This window comes from Cornus florida, unplaced genomic scaffold, assembly GCF_030987335.1.
Source record: "Cornus florida cultivar Cherokee Brave unplaced genomic scaffold, ASM3098733v1 CherokeeBrave_3.0.0_Hap2_Chr01, whole genome shotgun sequence".
Lineage (NCBI taxonomy): Eukaryota > Viridiplantae > Streptophyta > Magnoliopsida > Cornales > Cornaceae > Cornus > Cornus florida.
Window position 1 is genome coordinate 71,900,248 of NW_026775571.1, and position 22,415 is coordinate 71,922,662.

Here is a 22,415-nt window from a genome sequence, read left to right on the forward strand (position 1 = left end):
AGGGTGTCAATTTGTGTTTCCGAGTTATAATCGTGTCGTGTCAACTTAACTACTTAAGGGTATTATACTAAACAGCTCAATCCGAACACGACCCGTTTAATAATTGTGTCAGAAACTCTCAGCACTAACCCGACCTGTTTAATAATTGTGTCAGAAACTCTCAGCACTAACCCGACCTGTTTATTAAACGGGTTACATGTGTAACTCGTTTAATGACATATTTACCAAAAATATACATATATATTATTTAAATTATTAATAATACTCAATAAAATAATAAATACTAAAACCCAAGTTACGCATCACAGAACCCACTGTAGCCACTATTCATGCCTCGGGCTCGGATCTCTCAACAAAATTACTAAATAGTTTTTAGTTTACAAAAGATTAAATTATAAGACATGAATTTATATATTAATTTTAAAACTTTTAAAAAAAATTATTTACAAAATATATAGTTAAACGTGTAGAAACGAGTTACACGGGTTGAACCCCTCAACCCAAATATGACACGATTAGCTAAACGGACTAATCGTGTCGACCCGTTTATGACCTGAACCTGTTTAAAGTCAACCCAAACCCGTTTAACTCGTATCGTGTTCAAGTCGTTCAACTTTTGCCATCCCTACAAATTTGTTTATTTACAGCGACGGGGCCTATAGTTTTACTCAGTAGGTTTTGGATAAAAAGAATTGAAAAAATTCAATAAATATATAAATAAATATTTTTTGCATACATAACCTATTATCTACTGATAATATCTTATTTTTTGAAAACAAAATGGTTGAACGCTCAAGTTCTACAAAAATAAAGATTTGGCTTTGGTTTTGTTCTTTATGTATTGATAAAAAATCAAATCATATTTTGATAACTTTTGTTGTTATTTGAATAAAACTGTTATAAAAAAAAAAGCTTACATGAAAAATATTTCTTAATATTTTCGCACTATAGCAAAACAATATAGTCTGAGCAAATTTTTATTTTTATTTTTCATAATTCATAATTAAATCTTGTACTGTAATACTTTTTGATTAAATATCTTTTTACTTCTAAAAATATTGTAACAAATTTTACATTATAAAACAAACTTTCAATCAACTATTAAATTCAGAATATATTTCATAACAAAAATATTTTTTTCAAATTTTAAAATATTTTTTAATTTTTAAATTATTTATTTTCAAAAGGTTTAAAATTTATTTTAATTATTTAAAATTATTTTTTTCAATTATTTTTAAATTTTTTTAATTATTATTTTTTTAAAAAGAAATTTCTAGAGAGAGGGGGGAATGATGGGAAACAAATTTAGAGAGAGAGCGAGGATTGTGAGTGAGAGAATTTTAGAGAGAAAAATATATTGAGTACAATATAGAATAGATGTATGTTGTGTGTTTATTATGTGATGTGTGGAATATGAGTTGAATATAGTATCTTGACCTTCAAATTAAGTGGTTAAAAATTACCCAACCCATCTTGACCTTCAAATTAAATATAGTGTACCCATAATCATTAAAAAAACGGGCGAATATGGACAGATATATTGATGTTTTCTGACCCATTTTACCACCATTAGGTTGAAGTATGAAATTTTATTTATTTAATTTATATTTATTTATTTGTTGTTGTTACGGATGGTTGAAATATTCATCAAAAAGTACCTCTAGAACTATTTTCTTTTAGATCTTTGATAATGTAACATTTCAAGTTTTACCGATATAATTCATTGTCCATAAGAGTGTGAATGAGTGATCAACACAAAGGTACTCTTGAAGCATCTTAATTTGTCTATTTCTTCCCTTGTCCAGTTGACTTTTATTGGTCATCGTTGTTGCTGTTATAATTTAAAGAGAATAAATCTATTTCTAAACTTCTTGTACCTTTACATTATCAAATTAATGAATGTATTTCAAATAATAATAAATAAATAAAAAAACACAACAACAACAACAGTTCAGTCCCCAAGTATTATAGTCTAAAATAAACATTAATATTATGGATTAGGTGTTGAATAGAGTACCTATGAGTTAAAAGAGGCCTTAAGGGCTCACCAAAAAATAGAATATAAATGCATCATAACAGACTAACAGTGGTATAATTAAAGATGATTCTCTTGTTTGAATTGCAACTCTTTGCAAATTGATTATGGCCGCCTTATGCTGTATTAATAGTTTTATTTTTATTTTTTTAAGGATAAAATATAATACATAGATACTCTCTCCGTCCCAAAAATAATGTCGTGCTTCGGGAACTGTACGATACTATTTTTGGGGGAGGGAATATATATGTATATGTATGTGTGTGTATATATATATATAGAGTACGCCATGCATATCAAGTCATGGGTGACATTCAAATTGATTGGTGGCACATATTCCTATGACTAAACGGTAAACACTTAACAAATCATGGCTCAATATAATTACTTAAATATATTGGATGATTATAAATGGTCTCATGATAATCGGAGTTAAGGGTTGGTCGAGATAGAAAAACATTGGACATGAATTTTTTTTAAAGACATTGCAACGACTTGGCGTGGTCGTCGTGGTTGCTATATTAATTTTACTTTAATTAACATATAATACATATTTACGTGATTGTACATTTCAAGTGAACCAACTTTGATTTTTTTATTTTTTATTTTTTTTCATAACATGCAAGCCTTGGAAGGTTTCTTTTGAAATACATACATTCGTTTGACAACGTAGAAATACAACAATTTTGTTTTTTGAATTACATTTATTCAACAAATCGTAACATTAACATGGTCAATTAAAGCCAAAATTGACATCGCAAGTTGGTTGTCATTTGGGTAAGTAGCAATGCCATTTTTATGTAAAGGCATTTTTCTCAGCAACCATAGGAATATAGTTTTTATGTATAGGCATCTGTCACCTTTCCTGAATATAGTTGATTCATCTTCAGAGAAAGCAATCCATAAAGGAGACAGCCAAAATATAAGGTTCAAACAATACAATCTTTCTAGGGTTCACACGATCAACAAGCAGAAGGTAGATCCTCATATGCATCAGCAAACATGGTGACATTGCCCGGTCGAGAAAATACAATCTGCATTGGAGGGAATTAAAATACTTTTTTGAGTCATAGAACCAAAATTTTCATACTAGTTAGTCTTCAAACCTCAGTAAGTATGAAAATAAAGAATCATGCAATTCATCAGACCAAACAAGTGTTTTACTTGATCTTCTTGTCAAATACCATATTCATAATTTCATCGGTTGATTTTCACGATTTCATTTAACACAACTAACTTGTAATTTAGTATGCTATGGAACCACAATGGCACAGTTGCATTCGCATTGGGACATCCGAATACCACCTGATTTATGTGGTTCATTTTTGTTTTGGCTCATTACAGAACGATAGGACCTTATCAAGAAATCTGCGACACAAGAGGGAGAGATACCTGATAATTTCCAATCGTACCAGTCTTGAAACCAGCTGCACAATAATCGAAATAATACTCCCATGTCCGGATGAACTTTTCATCGAATCCCAATGTGAGAATTTTGCTGAGAACAAGAGTAGAGGATATTTCAAACTTAATGTACTTTTTAATAACGTAACGAGTAGATGATATGTTTATAGTGGCAAATGCTGCAGATCGAAATTCAAAAAGAAGAATCACCAGAGGAAAAAGAAAAATACAAGTTCAGTAATGGTGAAGTAATCAAAATTCAAATAGTATGCCATTATTCTCAAATATTACAGTTCATAAAAATTCATAAATATAAAATTGCAGTAATAAATTTAAAGAAGAAGAAGAGGGAAAAAAGGACTACAGCACAGACACCATACCCGAGTTAAGAAGAAGAAATCCTCAATTTCTATGCGGAAGAAAGGAGAAAAGTTTATTTTACCTCTGGTTTTCCATGAAGTTTTTCCTCCAGCATCTGAGTGTTTGGTAAAAGTGAATGCCTATGCTTTCAAGGTGCTCAACACTGCACTTAGAGCACTTCCGTAAATTTTCAGAAAAGAGAAGTTGAAGAGAAACAATACCCAACTATATGTTTATACAAACAATGCAGGCCTTTACCAGAGTCTAGATGAAGTCGCCATAGCTGATGTTATTCTATTTAATGAAGGCAGGCATCCACCAGGAAAAATATATTCCTTCATGAAGCCCGGGCTTCGCCTGAACTCGTCGTACGTTTGATCTGGTATTGACGTGAACTAAGGAAAATCAACAACTCTAAGCTGTTAGAAAATCACTAAAATGTTATAGCATTGTTAATTTAATGACATGAAATTTTCAATTTGATTCTAGATATTAAGAAGATTAGAAGTTATATTAGTCAGTTAGCTTTGCAAATCAGTTGGCATGGCATTGTGTGGGGAAAAAAAACAAAAGTTGAAATTTTAATATGTGATTTTACATCAAAATGAGGCATTTATTGAGATCCTGAAGTGTATGTGTCATGGAAAAACAAATCATTTAAATGCTATCAAAAGCTAGCAAAGCGGACATCTTTTAAATCATTGGTGAAATCAAATTGCTCTGATCTCCATCGCGTCTAAAATATCCCATTAGAATGTGACATTGTTTTATAATTTAGCCATTTCAAGCTTCAGAAATTTATCCATCAGATTCCTCTCAAATCAAATTGATTAATTAGCTTATACTACATATATGCTAGCAAGTAATCCATTAGAAAATATGCAGAATTGGCTCACTGATGTGAATTTTAATTGCCATTGCTGAAACTATATATAGGAATTCAAACACTAATTTCTTTCAATGCAACCAAGAGATAAAAAATTGTTTAAATAAAAGAACTAAATGAACAAAAAATACAATGGTAGAGAACAAACTATGCAGAATTTGGGTTCTTTTATTTTATTTTTTTACTTTTATTTGTATTATCCTTACCTGTAGGACAAGAAGCCCATCTTCTGCCAATAGTGACTCACAACGACTAAAGAACTCCTCAAGGTATTCGTGGCCAACATGCTCTATCATCTCACTGTAAATATGTGTGCAAATTTGGCAAGTTATTATCTGATGTAAATTGGAGATGAACTCCATTTTTTATGTTCTGGTAGGTAATTTGGAGATGAACTCACCAAGAGATAATCCTATCATATTTGTAGGTATCAGGTAGTTGGCGATAGTCACAGAGAAGAAATCTTATGCGGTCCTGAGAGTGAAGTCCATTTAAAATGATAAGAGACACAACAGAAACAACTGTCTCAAGGTAACAAGAAACAAATAAAGATACTCTAATTACAGTTTTGAGACTAGTTAGTAAAAACTAATCACCTGAAGGCCAGCTTCCCTCACTCGCATTTCCGCAAGTCTGAGTTGCTCCTCAGATAAGCTTATGCCAGTATATTTGCATCCAGTTCGTTTTACAACTTCAATAGCTAAACTTCCCCAACCACACCCAATATCAAGAATTTCATGTTTCTCAACAATTCTAGCCTAGAAACATAATAGAATTCATTAAAAATTTTCATAAAAAAATGAGATAGTGAAATTTTATTTATCATTAAAAATGAGATTGGAACAGAAAATAGTGCAAATAAGATAATTTTCCTGAGAAATTATCACTAAAAATGAAACAAATGTTATAGATAACCTCACTTTTTCAATCAGGGTTGAGATTTTTCTTAGCTGTGCAACTTTCAAGTCTTCACTTTCCGTCTATCAGAAATGGAAACACTATTACAAAGTTCGAAAAAAAGAGAGGATAAATTTTGGGGTTGGAAGATAAAATAATCAAAAGATCAAAATCTGGACCTTAAATATTGCACAGGAGTATGACATTGTTTCATCCAAGAATAGAGCGAAAAGTTCGTTACTCTGCGAAACAAAAAACCAAAAACAAATAGTCAGATTACATTTGAAAGTTAATTTATACTACCATGAAAACGAAAACTTGGTGTATGCAAATAGTCAGATTGCAAGCTAATTACTTGCAATAATATAATTTCAAACAGGTGTGATATCGTTTTAAACAAAAGTTGGTATATGCAAATTCATACAGATCTGCATGATGCTACCATGAAAACAAAAAGGGTTACAGGCCATTCTGATGGAAATTGAAGAAAATAAACTTGATGATAAAGCTATTTTATAAAGACTCTTGTTTTATTAAAACATATTTTGATCAACATAAAGAAATTATTATCCAAAGGTAGAAGTGTATTATTAACTAGAGACCCGCTTGATTGGACTCAATTACATTTGTGGGGTGCAGGTATATGCCTGAGCGTCGGATTTGATTCATCCAAATCCAACGACATGGGGAGGCGGCTAAATACTCATGTTATTTAATACATACTTCTATTTTCTACAGTAGAATAATGTAAGTTCATTTATTAGTTCTTCCCTGATCCTACCCTGAAACTTACTTCTGCATTTTCCCTCCCTTTGAGCAACTAAGACATATCATGTTAATTACATTATTGCATGTTCAATTTCAAATGTTCCAATTTTAAGAGCATATGCATACATGCTATTTCATTTTCACACTGCTGTATATGGTATTGAAATGCTGATACTTGTTTTATTTTATTCTTTATTTTTATTTATTACTGTTACATTGTTTGGTATGAGCTCATCTATACAACATGTCCCTTCATTCAGCTTTCATTGAAATACTCACTGTCTTGATAAAAAAAAATCTTCATTTCTAAAAACAATTTTTATTTTGAAGGACAGAAACCATCGTCCAAATAATTTTTTAAACTAGGATGTCATGTGATACTTCTGTTCATAACTATACGGCTATAGACAATACCATGCAGATAGAGAATTATGAACCTCCAGCAAGTAATTTCTGAACTTATTGAGAGGGAGAATGAAAAGACATTTGTCAATGGATTGGTATCTCGTACCAGATCATAATGACGAGAGATGTTCCTGCGAGCTTGGGTAAGAGTATTCTGCCGCAAAACATGCTTGAGGCAATACTTTGTGGATGCAATTCCAGCTGTGGAAAGCAATGGCATCCACCAACCCCTAATGCCAAAACAGAATCGATGGAAACTCAAGTAGTGATAATTAGGATATGACCAAAATTCGTACACTCATATCACAGTATAGCTGGTTCAAATCAATATTTACCTTTTGTTATTAGATCTTGAGACAGAATTTTTTAAATCTGTGTTGGCAATAAAAATCTGCAGAATAGAATTTTGGAAAGGTAAACATCTACAGGGAACACTTGAAAGTTTGAAACTAAGCATAGATCTGCAGAATTACCATGAAAAGATTCAGAAGACCTTCACTTTTATCAACAAAAGAAAAATCGCCATTAATGTATGCATCTGCAATGCCTAATTCAGCTTGAGTAGCAACCTGTCAAAAGAATTCCAAGTAAGAAATTTATATATCACAGAACTCTAACTTAATTTTAATCAACAATTATATATTTGGCTGTTGTTTATCTTTAGAAATATATGACGCACCCCTATTGAAAGAAATGTCAAACACAGATAATAGGCGCATACCTTCCAGTAAAACTGGGGATTGTGAATTTTCAGACAAGTTTTAAGAAGACTTTTCTTTCTTGTTCCTTCAAAGGTGAAAACTGTACCTCCTCCTTCCAATAAGCTAGGGTGTGCCACAAAAGACATGATACCAAATTTTAATTAGGTTTTGTGCTGGAATTCATAGAAAACAGTTCAATGTCAAGATCAGTTATTAACTAAATTGGATCACAAAAAATCAGATTATGCAACAAAGAGTGAATTAAATAAAATAATAAAAATAAATAAATAAATAAGAAAAAGAAAAAGGAAAGCAGGATGGGCATTACTTAGTTGTGGTAAAGAAGACCTTAAGGGATCTGGATGACACTTTGATGAAAGCTACATTTGAGCGTCATGCATCAGAGTTTTAGCAGCAAGAGGAAGAAAGCAAGTGTAGATTAAATCAAACAGAAGTCAGAGAGTTCAGTGAATTATAATTGAAAATTTAAGGCAAAAGTACTACTCACGGTGCATAAATAATGCAACTAGAAACTAAAATCACCACAATTTTGTAGATAATGGATTATCCAATGAATCCTAGCATTCACCATTTTTTTTTATAAATTAAACATTATTTTATATAAAGTAGGTAATTTCAAGCTTAAACCAGTGACTTGTTACTGTCACTCTGAGCTTTTACCATTGCACCAAACAATACCCCCTGTCCTATCATTCCATCTACCATGAGAATACAACCATCAAACCATACAATCCTATTTTATGGCTATATAAGTACGATTGAAAATCATGTTCTTTTAGCACCTTTCCTGCCCAAGTAGCTACTATAGCTTGAACCGAACCAATCTTTCCTGGTGCAGTTTATGGTCCTCTTGTTACACAAGCCCTAAATCATCTCAAATTTTCTGTTTTGATCTCCTAAGAAACAGAAACAGATCACACTTCCCAACAAAAGTATTGGAAAATTAGCACGATGCCCTCTTCCAAGCAACAAAATGACTAAATAAACACCCATAGAGTGTCTTGGCTCAAATATAAGTTTATTTCATTTCAAGAAGTAAAATAATATAAATATGTCCTCTGAGTGAACTCACATTAGGCAGCCAGTTGAGATAAAATGTTGAAGAAATTTGGTAACAATAGTGCATGCCCATGCTTCAGCCAAAGAAGGTACCATATATCTTGGATTATTTGGAACAGCAACACTCTTTTTAAGAATACTATGTGCAGCGCCCATGCCAGCCTGCAAAAACTATACATCAGTTTAAGCCACATAATACCAACTAAATGAGTTTCTATGTTATCTTTTTACATGTAAAATATATCAAGCAAACAATTAAGAGGATACCAAACACCAAAGGCAATAGCTATTAGCTTTTATCATCAATAAGATGTGGAAAGCACATTCTTCAATTGCCTTCAAAATCGTTGTTATATATTTTAAAGCAACTTTTATTTGTGTTATCACAAAAAAAAAAAAATATATATATATATATATATACACACACACACGTGTTATTAAAAAAAACCTAGGATACCTTTAGCTTATCCTCATGGAATCCATATCCTGAAAGTGAATATGTAAAGCATGTGTGTCAGTAAATTATAAGCTTATTAACTTAGCCAGAAAGAAGATAAACTATTTCTGTTTTTCTGAACAGATGAAAGTACAACAGACGGCAGACCTTAGCAATGCAAAATAAAAAGTCACGACGGCTTAAAGAATCGAAGCACTATATTTCTTGCATGAAACTTCAAAAGTATTCCTAACATTAACAATCATTAAGCAGTCATGTGCATTAATTTAAAACATGAATACTTCCCTTGAGATCGCAAATTATGTGCTATAAAATGGACATAGAAACTTAGGATTTATTTGGTTCATTTTTCTGAGAATACAAAATTGTCACTAGAAAACAGAAAGCAGTTTAAAACTTCGTTTGATCTCCACTTCCTAAACACTGAGTCAAGAAAAAGGTCTAATTTTAGAGAGCAGTCTTTTGTAATTCCCTAAAAAATATTATTTTTTTATTTTGTTTTTCAAACACACTATGGTTCAAGAAAAAAGGATCTGAACTCATGCAATGAAATGTGATTTACAAAGAGTTTTAAGTTTTCATCATAAGGAAGAAAACTCACCGTGGTAAGCTCCACAGAACCATATTCCTCTCTTCCCTTGAATTCGATCAAGCTCAAAGGAAGCTTTTGCTGCAGCAACCGTTGGGAGTGGATGGCCAGTTGACCACTTCAGCAATGTATGCTCAGGTGTGTGAAATGGATTAACAGTAACCAGATAAGGTAGGTTTGTTTCACCAATGTTCTGCATGCTCAGAAAGCTTATGGAATAATCACGCATTTTAATCTCAGAAAAGAACTCACTTTCTGAGAGACGGTAAATTATATGGAAACATCATAATAGAATGTTTGAGCATGTGAAAACTTTATCTTTGATATTTTATCGATTATCCACTTAATATGCATTTTTTGGTTAGAATTTTGAAGCTTTCCATACAAGTTAACTTTAGGTAGCACGCTATCAATAATAAAGAAAACAATAGTCCAAATGGAAGAAAAGAGGAACAACTGCCCAAAAAGAGGAGATTCGTCTAGATTAATATTTAGTAATTAGACCTTGTTGGTTCCAGTAGTCAGATTTACAATAGAGGAACCATCTTTTGATTAAGTTAGGTTTTGAAGAATTATTTGCGGTAGAAAAATCCTATGTCTCTCCAAAGTTCTCCAAATTGGATTTGGTGCCAATGACTGAGTGTGACTCAGACATACATACAGCTCTATTTTTGTGGCTCTTTAATATTTTGTTATTTGGGGGAGAGCATTCCTATGTGTCTCCAGAGAGGGATATCCTTGTCTTCTGTCAGAGTTATTATTATTTTACAGTCAGTTATTACCTCCTTTGGTTATATTAACCTAGGGGTATTATTGGCTGTAAAATAATAATAACTCTAACATCTTCATTAGTTTATATTCATAGCTCTGACTAAACTTGCCTCTCCATAGGGAATTTGTGTACTGACTGAAATGAGAAATTACCATATGATACATCTTAATGTGGATCAGAATATCTGAGAAAAATTACTAAATAAGGTCTTGAAGTCCATAACCTCCTTAATTAATGGTAATTACTTCTGCAACACATACATACATGATACAACTACAATTCACACGAGGAGAGAGGGTTACAAACCTGGAGAACATTGAGCCAGTATGTTACACATACTTTGTTATCCATAGTACCAAGAAAATTCAATGCACTCCACGTTGCTGGGTTTTTGGGCATTAGACTTTTGTCGCGATGAAGGAAAATATCACTGCCGTAAAAACTTAATGAATGATTGTCCATTTTTGAGAAATAAACTAAAGGAAAACATCAGTTGCAACCACCGTATTTTAATGAACCAAAAAGGAAATAATTAAATGAGTATCAACTTAGTCAGAACACCATAGAAAGAATTATCTAGTAGTAGTTCCAAACTTTTCAAATTGACGTGGCAGTTTTTTATGTACTCCAATTAACATGAACACTACAGAGATGCTAATTTTGAAGGTAGGAATCATAGATTTCTTGTAATCAAGTTAAGAAAAATATATGTATTTTTAAAAACTTTGATGGAGACCACTTCAAATGAAATATGTAATTTGATATACATTTATAAAAGTAAAAAATTTCCACAAAAAGTTGATTTGAATATAACTTCTGTTTTAACTAGATATAAATGAGATGATAAGAAGCATCAGCAGCACAAGTGGAAGATGAGGCCTGTGAAAACTTAAAAATGAATCATAGCTTTTGGCTCAAAAATTAAATTAAAAGAAATAAAATAAAACAAATCCTATCCTACCTTAGTCAATCCTGAAAATAACCTGGTTTTCGTAAGCTTTAGCTATAATTTTCATGAATGCGTAAGAATATTAGAAAAATGTAATTCAAAACTGTCAAATATTGTGGGGAAGATTTTACTGTGTCGGCACCTATAAACATATTGGAATGCACCAAGTGCTCTAGTTTCATCACATGTCGCTTGTTCCCCCAACATTTCTAAAGCATCTGGAGCATGGATGGCCATTATGCAACCATTGTACAGTTCTTGAGAACCATCTTCACATCTTATAAAGCAACCTGATCCAGCTCTTTTCATAATTTCGATCAATATAATAATTGATTCAAACTTTCATAATTCTGATCAACATAATGCACAAAATTGATTCAAACTGCCAAGTCTTTGACATTGCATATGTATATTTTACAGCTTTACAACAATAACAATTGCTTATACTTATCACAAACTATAAGTTTCATTAATATTAGATCCCATATTGCAATAGAATGAATGCAAAAGCAAGATGTTTTGTTCTCTTAGCAAAAGGGTAAAAGGATGGACATTCATTATCTGTGAAATGTTTTCCTTGGCCACTGCAAAGGCATAAACTTCCAATGCCAAAATAACATACTGGAACTTTTTGCAGATTTTGACGAGAATCTCATGGTAGGGGTTTGTTCTCGCTTATGGGGGTGCTAACAGATGAATGTTGGAAAAGATCAAACTTTCGGCATTGTTTCCATAAAGTGGCTGCTCCCAAACATGACCCGGCATCCTCTCACTTATTAGCCTTCCAATATTATAAAATATTTCAAAATGTTTTTCTTTTTAAGTGAGTTTCAATTATTCAACATATTCATCCACTATTGTAGACCAGAATGATAGTTCAAAAAAGAAATCTATTTTTAATTGACCTAATCAAAATTGAAGCCTACTAAAAGCATATATTATTGATCATCATAAATTATCCAAAATTCACCTTTGTTTGAATCAAAATGCAACCACCAAGGAATACTAAAATAAGAATCAGAAAAACAATTAATAGCCCTTATATCTAAGATGGAGAAACCTAATCCTATGACAGAGTATAGACCTAGTTCTTGTTGCAAAAGTGCACAAGTGTATACAAGTTGCTTGCTACTACAATACGGGAAGTTATGTCAAAACTAGTTCATATCAGTCTTCTTTCACGTCTGGGAGATTAGAACTGTCACAGAAACAAAAGATCTCCTAGGGGTGCTTTGAAGAATAATCTTATGAACTCATATCTCTCATTGAATTTGAATTTGGTCTTGGATGTTCTGAAGATGCTAAATTTTCCTGTCAACTGGATGCAATGGATAAAGGCTCGCATCATGGCTCCTAAATTCTCAGTATTTTGGTGGGGCCAAAAACAAAGGTATTTTTCTGGTCCCATCTTGTAACAATCTATGGTCAAATATATCCTAAATGTGAAGCATAGACATCACCCACACTGCTTTGTCAATGATCTGTTTCTCCTAAGCTCAGCAGACTTGGAGTCCATTAAAACCTTAAAGAGAGCTCTTAATGAATTCCCCAAACTGGTCTGGTCTGAAACCTATACTCTATGGGTGGAGGGAGGGGTTGCCCTTTCCAAGGGTCTTGTCGAATTCCAAAAGTCTTGTCAAGGTGTGGGCCAAGCTCTCTCCAAGAGTTGTATCTTCATTTCTTGTTTGAATATGAAAAAAATAAAAAATAAAAAATTTGTTTGAATGAGCAATCAGTGAGAGACTTTAACAAATGATACAGGAACGAGGCATAAACCCAAGGTTGAGAATTGTAACGATCTAGTGCAGAAATTACTAACAAAATTCAAAGTTGGGCAGCCAAGTCTCTTATGCTGGGAGTACGCAGCTTATTGAGCAGTCTTGTTTAGTATTCAAATTCACTAAGCAGTATGTTTATTCATATGTAGAAAATGATTAAAGAGGTTAAACCCTCTTTTGAACCTTTTTACTGGGTGGGACAGATATACAAAAATCTACAAGTAGAGCTAGCTGGCAACCTGGTGTATTCCTAAGAAAGAATGGGCCTTGGGTTTTAGAGGAATGGGGATTGCAAAAAGGTATCGATGACTAGGCACATATGGAACTTGTTGACCAACAAGATATATTTGTGTATTAAGTGGGATCATAAATTTCTGATGGGGGCAGATAATTTGGGATATACACCTTGACAGCTCTTGGGGTTGGAAAAAAGGTTTTCAGGCTCGGAATGACAATCAAGAGTTATAAGAAGTGGGACATGGGGAAGGGAAATTCTTACAGCTTGAATTTCAGATACCCACTGAGGGAAACCTATGGAGAGAGGGTTGTCTTTGGTCACAGATATCATTCGAAATGGCCAATGGAAAGTGACCATTCAAGGATCCTGCTAACGAAAAGAAAAATGATTAGTTCAATTGACAGAGAAGACAACCAAATTTAGATTTTCATTGCTAGATCAGCACAGGATGAATAAGGTCAGAAAACTAAAGTTGCTAGTAAAGTGGTTCTCAGCAGCAATTCAGAGTCATTTTCTCAGTGGTTTGCTATAAGAGGTTCATTGACTAATCTGGATATAGTAAGCCAGTGGGCGGCTTTAAGATCCTACTTGAATAATGACATAAAGAAATCACTTATCCCATATGCGGATATGACTAACGGCTTCTTGAAGGAAAATGTGGTACAGGTAACCTTTCATACCAAAAAAAAAAAAAAAAAAAAAAAAAAAAATAGGAAGAAGAAGAAAGGAAAAGGAAATGTGGTACAAGTAGATTAAACATCTGCAATAGTACACCATTTGTGGAGGTTGTATGGATTGCTACTCATGCGAAATAAAAAGGGTCCCCTACGCATCATTTTTTTCCTAGTTGATAGTCTCCTATGAATCATTAGAACATTAAACGTTTACAATGTGGAGAAAAATAAATCAGAGAATATTTTTATAAGGAAAGTGAGTAGGCCTTCAACAGAATAGATGAAAGAGATACTTTGATGTCAGTGCAAGTTAAAAAGGAAGGTCCCAGATAGAACCTGAACAGGTATTCATCTAGTATATAGAACATTCAGTTAAGAGATGACTGACTTTATATTGTTCTTTGTGTTTTACATTTTTGGTATACACACACACACACACACACACATTTATTTTGGTGTTTTGGATGTATTAATCTTGTTTGGAGGCATCTCTATGTGCCATTATAACAGTTCAACTTGAAAGAGGAGAGAGAGAGTACTCACCCTCATCAACTGTGGAAACAGAATGCACCTCACACCCAGTTCTTATTTGAAAACCTCTGCTCTCCAACTCCTGTCTAACCTGTTTATTAGCCCCACAAAATAAGTCATACAAGAAACATATGGCATGAATATATCACTAGTTGCAAGTAGATAATTTTGAGGCACCCCAAAACACTAAAATCACCTTATTGACAAAAATATGTGAACTCAATTTGACAGTAAGTGACTGAGAGCGGCCAAAGAGCTGTGAGACAAACTAAATAACAAACTTGAATGAACACTTCAAAATACTTTGACATAAAGAAACCCAAGTACCATAATCCATATAACAAGAGTTTAAACAAAGAAATGTACCTGTAGTAGATTATGATTGAGGCAAAATAAAAGAATATAATAAGCAGAAAAGCTCATTAATGCTTCTGAATGGCAGGACCAGATTGAAGCACACATTGGAACCTGTACAAATTTATTATTAGTATGCCTAGAGTTTGTAGTACAGAAAGAAACTGGATCCTCTCCTGTGTCGCATCACGTGCCTCTACATCGCTTATACAACAACTTTACATTGCTGGGAGGCTGCAGCTTATTAGGGCTGTGCTTTTCTCCACACAAATGTATTGCAGCACAAAGTTCATCCTACCTAAGAGTACTATTATTGAGTTTAATGGTGTTTTCAGGGCTTTTTTGTGGTCAGGTACAATGCTTAAAAAAACAGTTGCTAAGGGGTGGGGGGTTAGGTCGTCCTAATCTTTTCTCATGGAATAAGATTGCAGTCATGAAGCACATGTGGAACATGATCGAGAGTCAATGGGTGAAAACCTACCTTTTGAGAGGAAGAAGTATATGGGAAGTTAAGATACCAGGACTGGACTCTTGGAATTGGAGGAAGCTTCTTCAACTTAGGCCAGCTGTTCAACCCCTTCGCGAACTCGAAATTGGAAATGGAAGTAACTCAAATTTCTTGTTTGACAGTTGGTGTCATCTTGGTCCACTTCACCAAAGAATCTCCACTCACTGAGCAGTCAACACGGTCCTTTCCAGCCACCATAACCACAATCTTACCACAGCTGCAACTAACAGCTAACCTTCCCATCCACTGTCCATACAAGAACGACAATTTCAAATTGGTCCCTTCAATAGCACAAACCATGAAACACCTGAACCAGCACATTCCCTTATTACCTTGGCCGCATCTTGTATGGTATAATCCTTCAATTCCCAAGCATTCCTTCACTTTCTAAGTGACCATTCAACTAAGGCGACCGACTCTAAACAGAAGATGCACATCCTTCTTGAACACAACTCTGTGTCCCTTGTGGGCATTTTAACAAACACGTTGTGGTTTCCATATCCTTCCATTAACATAGTCAGAGTTGATAGCTTGGAGTGCCCATTGGCCAGACTCATTGCAAGCAAGTGGGAGCTTCCGTCCTGTATTATTCGTCCTCCGGCAAGACCACCAGACCATCCATTTTGAGGAGCCATGGGTCCCCCCAAAGACTCTGTTACCGGATATGGGGATTGTAACCAACGGTTATTTCGAATTTAAAATGTTGCCATTTGGGCCATCCTCCTAGCTTGGACTCGGGCCTTTCCTATTTGGGGTTGGGCTATTGATTAGGTTAGTCATAGGATAATGATGAATCGAGGCTAACCTAGTGATGATGTCATTAATATATTTGTTGTCATGACCATAATAAGAGTGTCTCTACTCATATAAAATTACTTAAATTAGTTTTATTGTTAAACTCCCTTTCATTACTTTTGTATATGTAATGAAATTTACCTTTTGAAATAAAAAAATTTACATTATTATTTTAAGATGTTGCATTTCTGTCACAAGAATATAGTGTGTTGCACTAGTGACACAGGACCAAGGCAAGGATCCGGATTCAGCTGAGAACACTTGATTGATATACTTTGCTATAAAAGTATGAATTATGATGATAGAATGTAATGCTGGCCTTACAAGATAAGCCCTGAGGAATAACTCCGAGTAGCCCCTTGAATTGATGAATTGCCCCAATGTTTCATTGGGGTCGATGTCTGGGTTGTTGTCCACCTCTTCAACATACCTGCATTTATAGGAAACAATGTGGCATTCAGTCTGTTCATCTTAAATGAATAGAGAACATCTTTCCCATGAGTACCTCAGAACTTATGAATAGAATGTGCACTGGTAAGATCAAAAATATATAGGCCAATTAAGTAAAAATCACTGAGCTATGTTTGGCTGTATAGAATTGAAATTGGAATTGGAATTGGAATTGGTGGAATTTAAAAAAAAAAAAAATTTGTTCAATTTTCTTAGTTATTTTTCTCAAATTCTATAAATTTTAATTCCATGCAGCTGAACACACCCTAAGTGCTCCTTCAATAATATAGTAACAGTATACTATGTACTATTAGTAACAATCACCTCTTTGTTTTGAGGATCTCCTTCTCATCTTTTATGCTCCATTTGATAGGATGGAAGAAAAATGAATAGGAGGGAGAGAAGAAGAGAGAGATTATGTACTACTCTCTTTTTGTTTCGATGAATGGAAAAGAAAAAAATAAGATAATATCTTATTTTGTTTGTTATGAGTGAAGAGAAGAGAAATGGCTAATTATAAAGAAAAATTTGTAATTTAAAAACATTTATAATAACATTGCCTTTCTTTCTTCGTGTCAGAAGAAAATTTGTGAAGGAAGGAGGATGATTCATCCATCATTTTTTTTCTTCTCTCATTGCCTCATTTATATTAAACGAAAGAAGTTTGTTTCTTCCTTCCTGTCTTTCCTTCACTCCTCTTCCTTCCTTCCAAACAAAGTAGTGTATTAATGTCTTCTTATAGTTTTTATTTGTTTTTCTGACTCCATGAGAAATGGTTCTTTTTCTAATTTTGCTCTTTGAGTTGTTCTGCGGGGGTATGCCCCCTTTGGTACTGTGTACTTGATGTTATATTTTAATGAAATCATTCCATTCGAGGAAAAAAAATTAATAATCACCTCTTTCTGTTGCTTTTAGTGACGAAATAACCCAAAGATCCGTTTCAATAAATAGAATCACAAGGGCGGCCGGTATAATGCAACATAAAGATTGTCCCATTATAACCCGGAGGTCGCAATAAAAACATAAGTAGAAAACGACATCTACACATGTATAGGTAAGGTGGTTTACATCGATCTGATCATTTGTGATCTCACAATACTGAAAGTTTAGTGCAGTGAGCTAACCCTTTAGTTTGATTATGAACTAAAAAGACTCTCTTTGTATGTAGATGTAAAAATATGTAATCTTATTCTCCCTCGCAATAGCGAGCCTTGTGGATTGGGCTAACCCTTTTAATTAAAAGTGACGCTTGAAATGATTACCCGTGAATTGAATAACTTTCAACCAAAAATATATATATATATATATATATATATATAGACACACACACGCACACATAAATAAATAAATTTACTTTGTCCAAATTTTAGAATACACTAGCCATTTTTTATTATACTTCTCTCCATTTTATAACTTTCGAACATAATATGCATTGAAAATTACCTAGAGTTTTAATCTTTTCATTAGCAAAACTGAACTCATTTTATCTAATTGGATCCTTTTTTAACTAGTAAATCTTTTAATTTTGTATCATTATTTTTTCATTTGCCATAATCATAGATATTTGTAAAAATAGAATATAATCATGAATTTTGTGATCAATTTGCCTATCAAACTCATTTATTTTATCCTACTACTAGGAAAAGACACAAGGCTGAGAAGCCTTATAAAATGAAGTATTCCAAAAGAAAGAGTTATCAAAAGAAAATTGATGATTCAAAACAGTACACTAAGCCTAAAAAGAAATATATTCCCAAAGCAAAGGGTAAAGGAAAATCCAAATCAGAGGCTAAGTGTTTCAAATGTGGACGTATATGCCACTATGCCAATAAGTGTCGAACTAAGGAGAAGCTTAGCAGTCTTCAAATTAATGAAGAGCTAAAACTCCAATTAAGTAAATTATTACTTAATACTAGTTCTTCTGATGTTGGTTCTTATGATAATTTTGAGGACATAGTCATGGAACATAGTCATGGAATTACAGTCTTCTTCTTCCTCTGAAGCAGAACATAGTAATCCAGAATATTCTTGTAATCCTTCACATGATTATTATAAAGCTATTGTTGAAATGAATGGGCTGAGTTTAAATGTCTTAACTGCCCATCAACAATCTTTATTAGATCTTATAAATCAAGTTCAAGATCCTCAAATCAAAATGAAGATATTTGAAATAAGTTATGCCATTGCACAACCTAACGAGGAAAATGATAATCCAAATTTCCCAAGATCTGCGAATCATTATAGCATGAAAGAAGTTCTAAACAGATTGGAATATCAAAGCCAAACTTCTCGTCCTGCAAATCTTCCAGATTTAAGAATGGAGGTTAACCTTTTAAAAGCTGAATTTCTCTAATTGAAAATCCATCAAACCAATATGGATTTGGAGATCAAACTTTTAAAGAAAAAGGCTAATCATGCTACTGAATCTTCATCCTCACAGATTGAAGTAACCAAACCTGAAGATTATCTTAATCTTTTAAATCAGGTTACTTACCAAAAATGGTACATCTTCATTAACTTGGTACTCAATTAGGAATTTACCATCACTAATGCTGTTGCTTTAGTTGATAGTGGTGCAGACATGAACTGCATCCAAGAATGATTGGTCCCTACTTAATATTTTGAGAAAACCACTCAAGGTCTTACTAGTGCAAGTGGTGGTAAGATGCAAATTAAGTATAAACTTAATCACGTTTTTATCTGTAAACAAGGTATTTGTCTTTCATCTACCTTTTTACTTATAAAAAACATGGCACAACAGGTTATTTTGGGCACTCCCTTTTTAGCCTTGATTATGCCAATTAAGAAAATTGATTCTCGTGAAATATGCTCAGTTCTACAGGGTTAGACAATCACTTTTGAGTTTTTGACCAAACCAGTAAACAAGCATATCAATGCTTTTAAATATAGTATTATATTTAAGGAAAAGTAACTGAATTATTTGCAAAAGGAAGTCTCTTCCTTGGCAATCAATCAGAGATTGGTACATCCCACTGAGTAACAGAAAATCGAGTCAATACGACAAAATAGTCTAAAAGATATCTGCAGTGATGTTCCTAATGCATTTTGGGACAGAAAGAAACATATTGTTTCTTTGGCTTATGAAAAAGGATTTACCGATTTTATGATCCCTTCCAAAGCTAGTCCAAGCCACATGAAGGCTGACTACTTAGAACTTTGCAAAACTGAAATTAGCTCTCTAATGGAAAAGAAGCTAGTGACAACCAGTTACTCCCCATGGAGTTGCAGAGCTTTTTATGTCAATAAAAACTCTGAAAAAGAATGAGGAGTTCCTCGTTTGGTTATTGATTATCGACCACTCAACCTGGCTTTGAGTTGGATCCGATACCCAATTCCCAATATAAAAGATCTGTTAGATAGATTACAATTTACTGTAATATTTTCTAAATTTGATCTTAAATGAGGATATTACTAGGTACAAATTACAGAAAAGGACAGATATAAAACTGTTTTTTGTGTACCCTTTGGACAGTATGAATGGATAGTAATGCCATTTGGTCTTAAAAATGCCCCTTTAGAATTTTAACATATTTTGAATGACATTTTTAATCCTTACACTGAATTTTTTATTGTTTATATCGATGATAGTTTAATATTTTCAAAATCAATAGATCAACATTATAAACATTTGAAAATTTTCAAAGATGTTATCATTTGTCATAATCATAGATATTTGTAAAAATAGAATATAATCATGAATCATTCGTTTTATCTAATTGTTTCACTAATGTATAATCTAAAATAAATATGAAAGAGTTAAGAGTTATGAAGAGATGTAAGGTAAAAAAATAATAATGATAATAAATGGGACATGATGAGAGAGAGAGAGAGAGAGACCGCGGGCACAACTAGAAATTTGTTTTGGGTCATATTTAGCATGATACAATATTTTTTTAAAATTAAATAAATAAAAAAATTCAAGAAGTTATCAAAAACTGATTGCAAACTAATCATGAGTAAAGATTTCACTTGTACGTACTTGATGACGTCATCCTTGAACTTTATAATTTCTCGAACCATTTGCCAGAAGTATGGACTGAATGCGTTTTTCTTTTGTGCAAACAAACTGGACAACCCATTTCTGCTTCCCCACTCGCAGCCTTGACCTTTGTCTAAGCTCACTGAGAAGGACATGTCAGAAGCCTCCATATCAACTCCAACACTCTCAAACAACTCCATCATGCTTGAAATCACCTGTCCAAACACCCCATATGTTAGTGACCAACTTCGGCTAACCCAATAGAAACCATTAAGAAAACATATGACAAAGTAGTTGACCATTGTATATATAATGTGTGTGATATACCGATCACCCAAAAGTTGATATTTAAGTAAATATATCAGTTTTATTTATTTATTTATTTATTTATTGTGTTCACTTGATCGGACCAATTTAATTCAAATTTTTTGTTTGAAAAAATGACCCCACATAAGTGCATTAGTATATTACAAAAAAATTTATATATTCAAAGTTTTCACATGAATAATGTTATTCATGTGAAAATTTGAAATTATTTATTTATTTTTTATTGATAAAAAATTCATACACCCATTAACCTGAGAACTTAAACTTAGATTAAAAAAAAATACAAATAAACTACCAAGTGATAAAAACAATAATAATATTTTTTTTTTTTTTCAAAAAAAAGCACTTACTCGATTGAAGATCATGAAGCTGAGGTCAAAATCAATGCCATCGATGGTAACACTATTCTTGAAATGGCCACCCAAGTAATCGACCTTCTCGTATAGCACCACTTCCACGCCGGCTTTGGCCAGAACATAGGCCGAAACCAGTCCGCCAATGCCCGCGCCGATAACTGCTACCCTCATCTTCCGCACTATTGTTTCAAATTAACTTCAACGCCCACATTGCATTGAGTTAAATTCCCAATTAATTCTAAAGTTTACACACACACTGACACACACATATATATACCACATGTAAAGATAGATACTGAGAGAGCACAGCAGAAAAGTGTGAGATAATTCAGGTCAAAATGATTTTGAAGCACAACCAAAGAACACTAATGAGAGATAACCATGCCCATATAAAATGCATCAAGAACTGAAAATTCAATGAACATATATTGAAGATTCTTCATTTTAATAGCGTAACTATGTAGAGAGAAAAAAAAAATAGGAAGAAAAATAACTGGACAAATAATTTAATTCAAAATGCATCTAGTTCAGATAAATTATTACAGTACAATTGAATTCAAAATGCATTTATTTCAAAGAAATTATGGAGTGAGAGACTCGGAGAGATTCATAGCAAGTAGAGTTTGTTCAATTTTAAAATATAAATAAAAGTAAAAACTCTAGAGTTTATGGGAATGGTGAAACCATTTTTGCTACTTTCAGCTAATTTAGGGAAAATCCAACTTTTCAGCTAAATTAGCAAAACAAGGCTTATGCTTTTCACAACTCCAAATTTAAAAATATCCTCTAATTTTATGTCATTTTGATCCACAAATTCAAAACTTCTCTTTTATTAAAACCCCATACCAAAAGTCTATTTTCAAGTTTTTAACTATGTGAAAACTTCTAGACATTTTACTACTAATAGCATTATATATATATATATATATATATATATATATATATATATACATACATATATATTTCATACATTTTACCTATCAAAGCCGACACTTTTCAAGTTCTCGCAGATCCAAAGCTCAAGCAACTAGCATTAATCTCTCTCTAACTGTCTTATAAGTTCTCTCTCTGCATAATGGAGGAGCAGATTAATAATGCCGA

The 22,415-nt window shown here is 32.9% G+C and overlaps 1 protein-coding gene across 3 annotated transcripts; it reads right to left on the reverse strand.

The window, feature by feature from the left end:
• Positions 1–2,607: 2,607 nt before the first annotated feature.
• LOC132300240 (uncharacterized) lies at positions 2,608–16,110 on the reverse strand. 3 transcript variants are annotated; one of them, XM_059797253.1, is made up of 21 exons: positions 14,891–16,102; positions 14,721–14,792; positions 14,537–14,615; positions 11,446–11,593; positions 10,661–10,784; positions 9,595–9,775; positions 8,994–9,022; positions 8,550–8,698; positions 7,477–7,579; positions 7,229–7,324; positions 7,091–7,146; positions 6,862–6,985; positions 5,762–5,824; positions 5,606–5,665; positions 5,282–5,443; positions 5,086–5,159; positions 4,892–4,985; positions 4,058–4,194; positions 3,882–3,962; positions 3,428–3,533; positions 2,608–3,069 (listed from the first exon to the last, which is right to left on the reverse strand). In XM_059797253.1, exons 1-21 carry the CDS (start codon positions 14,984–14,986, stop codon positions 2,998–3,000), a joined length of 2,106 nt encoding a protein of 701 aa, XP_059653236.1. In that variant the 5' UTR covers positions 14,987–16,102; the 3' UTR covers positions 2,608–2,997. The 3 variants fall into 3 exon arrangements, 2 of the variants coding, with proteins under 2 accessions (XP_059653236.1, XP_059653240.1); XR_009480357.1 differs by lacking the exons at positions 2,608–3,069; positions 3,428–3,533 and having other exon boundaries at positions 4,058–4,178; positions 14,891–16,110; XM_059797257.1 differs by lacking the exons at positions 11,446–11,593; positions 14,721–14,792; positions 14,891–16,102 and having other exon boundaries at positions 14,537–14,602.
• Between the last annotated feature and the right edge of the window lie 6,305 nt (positions 16,111–22,415).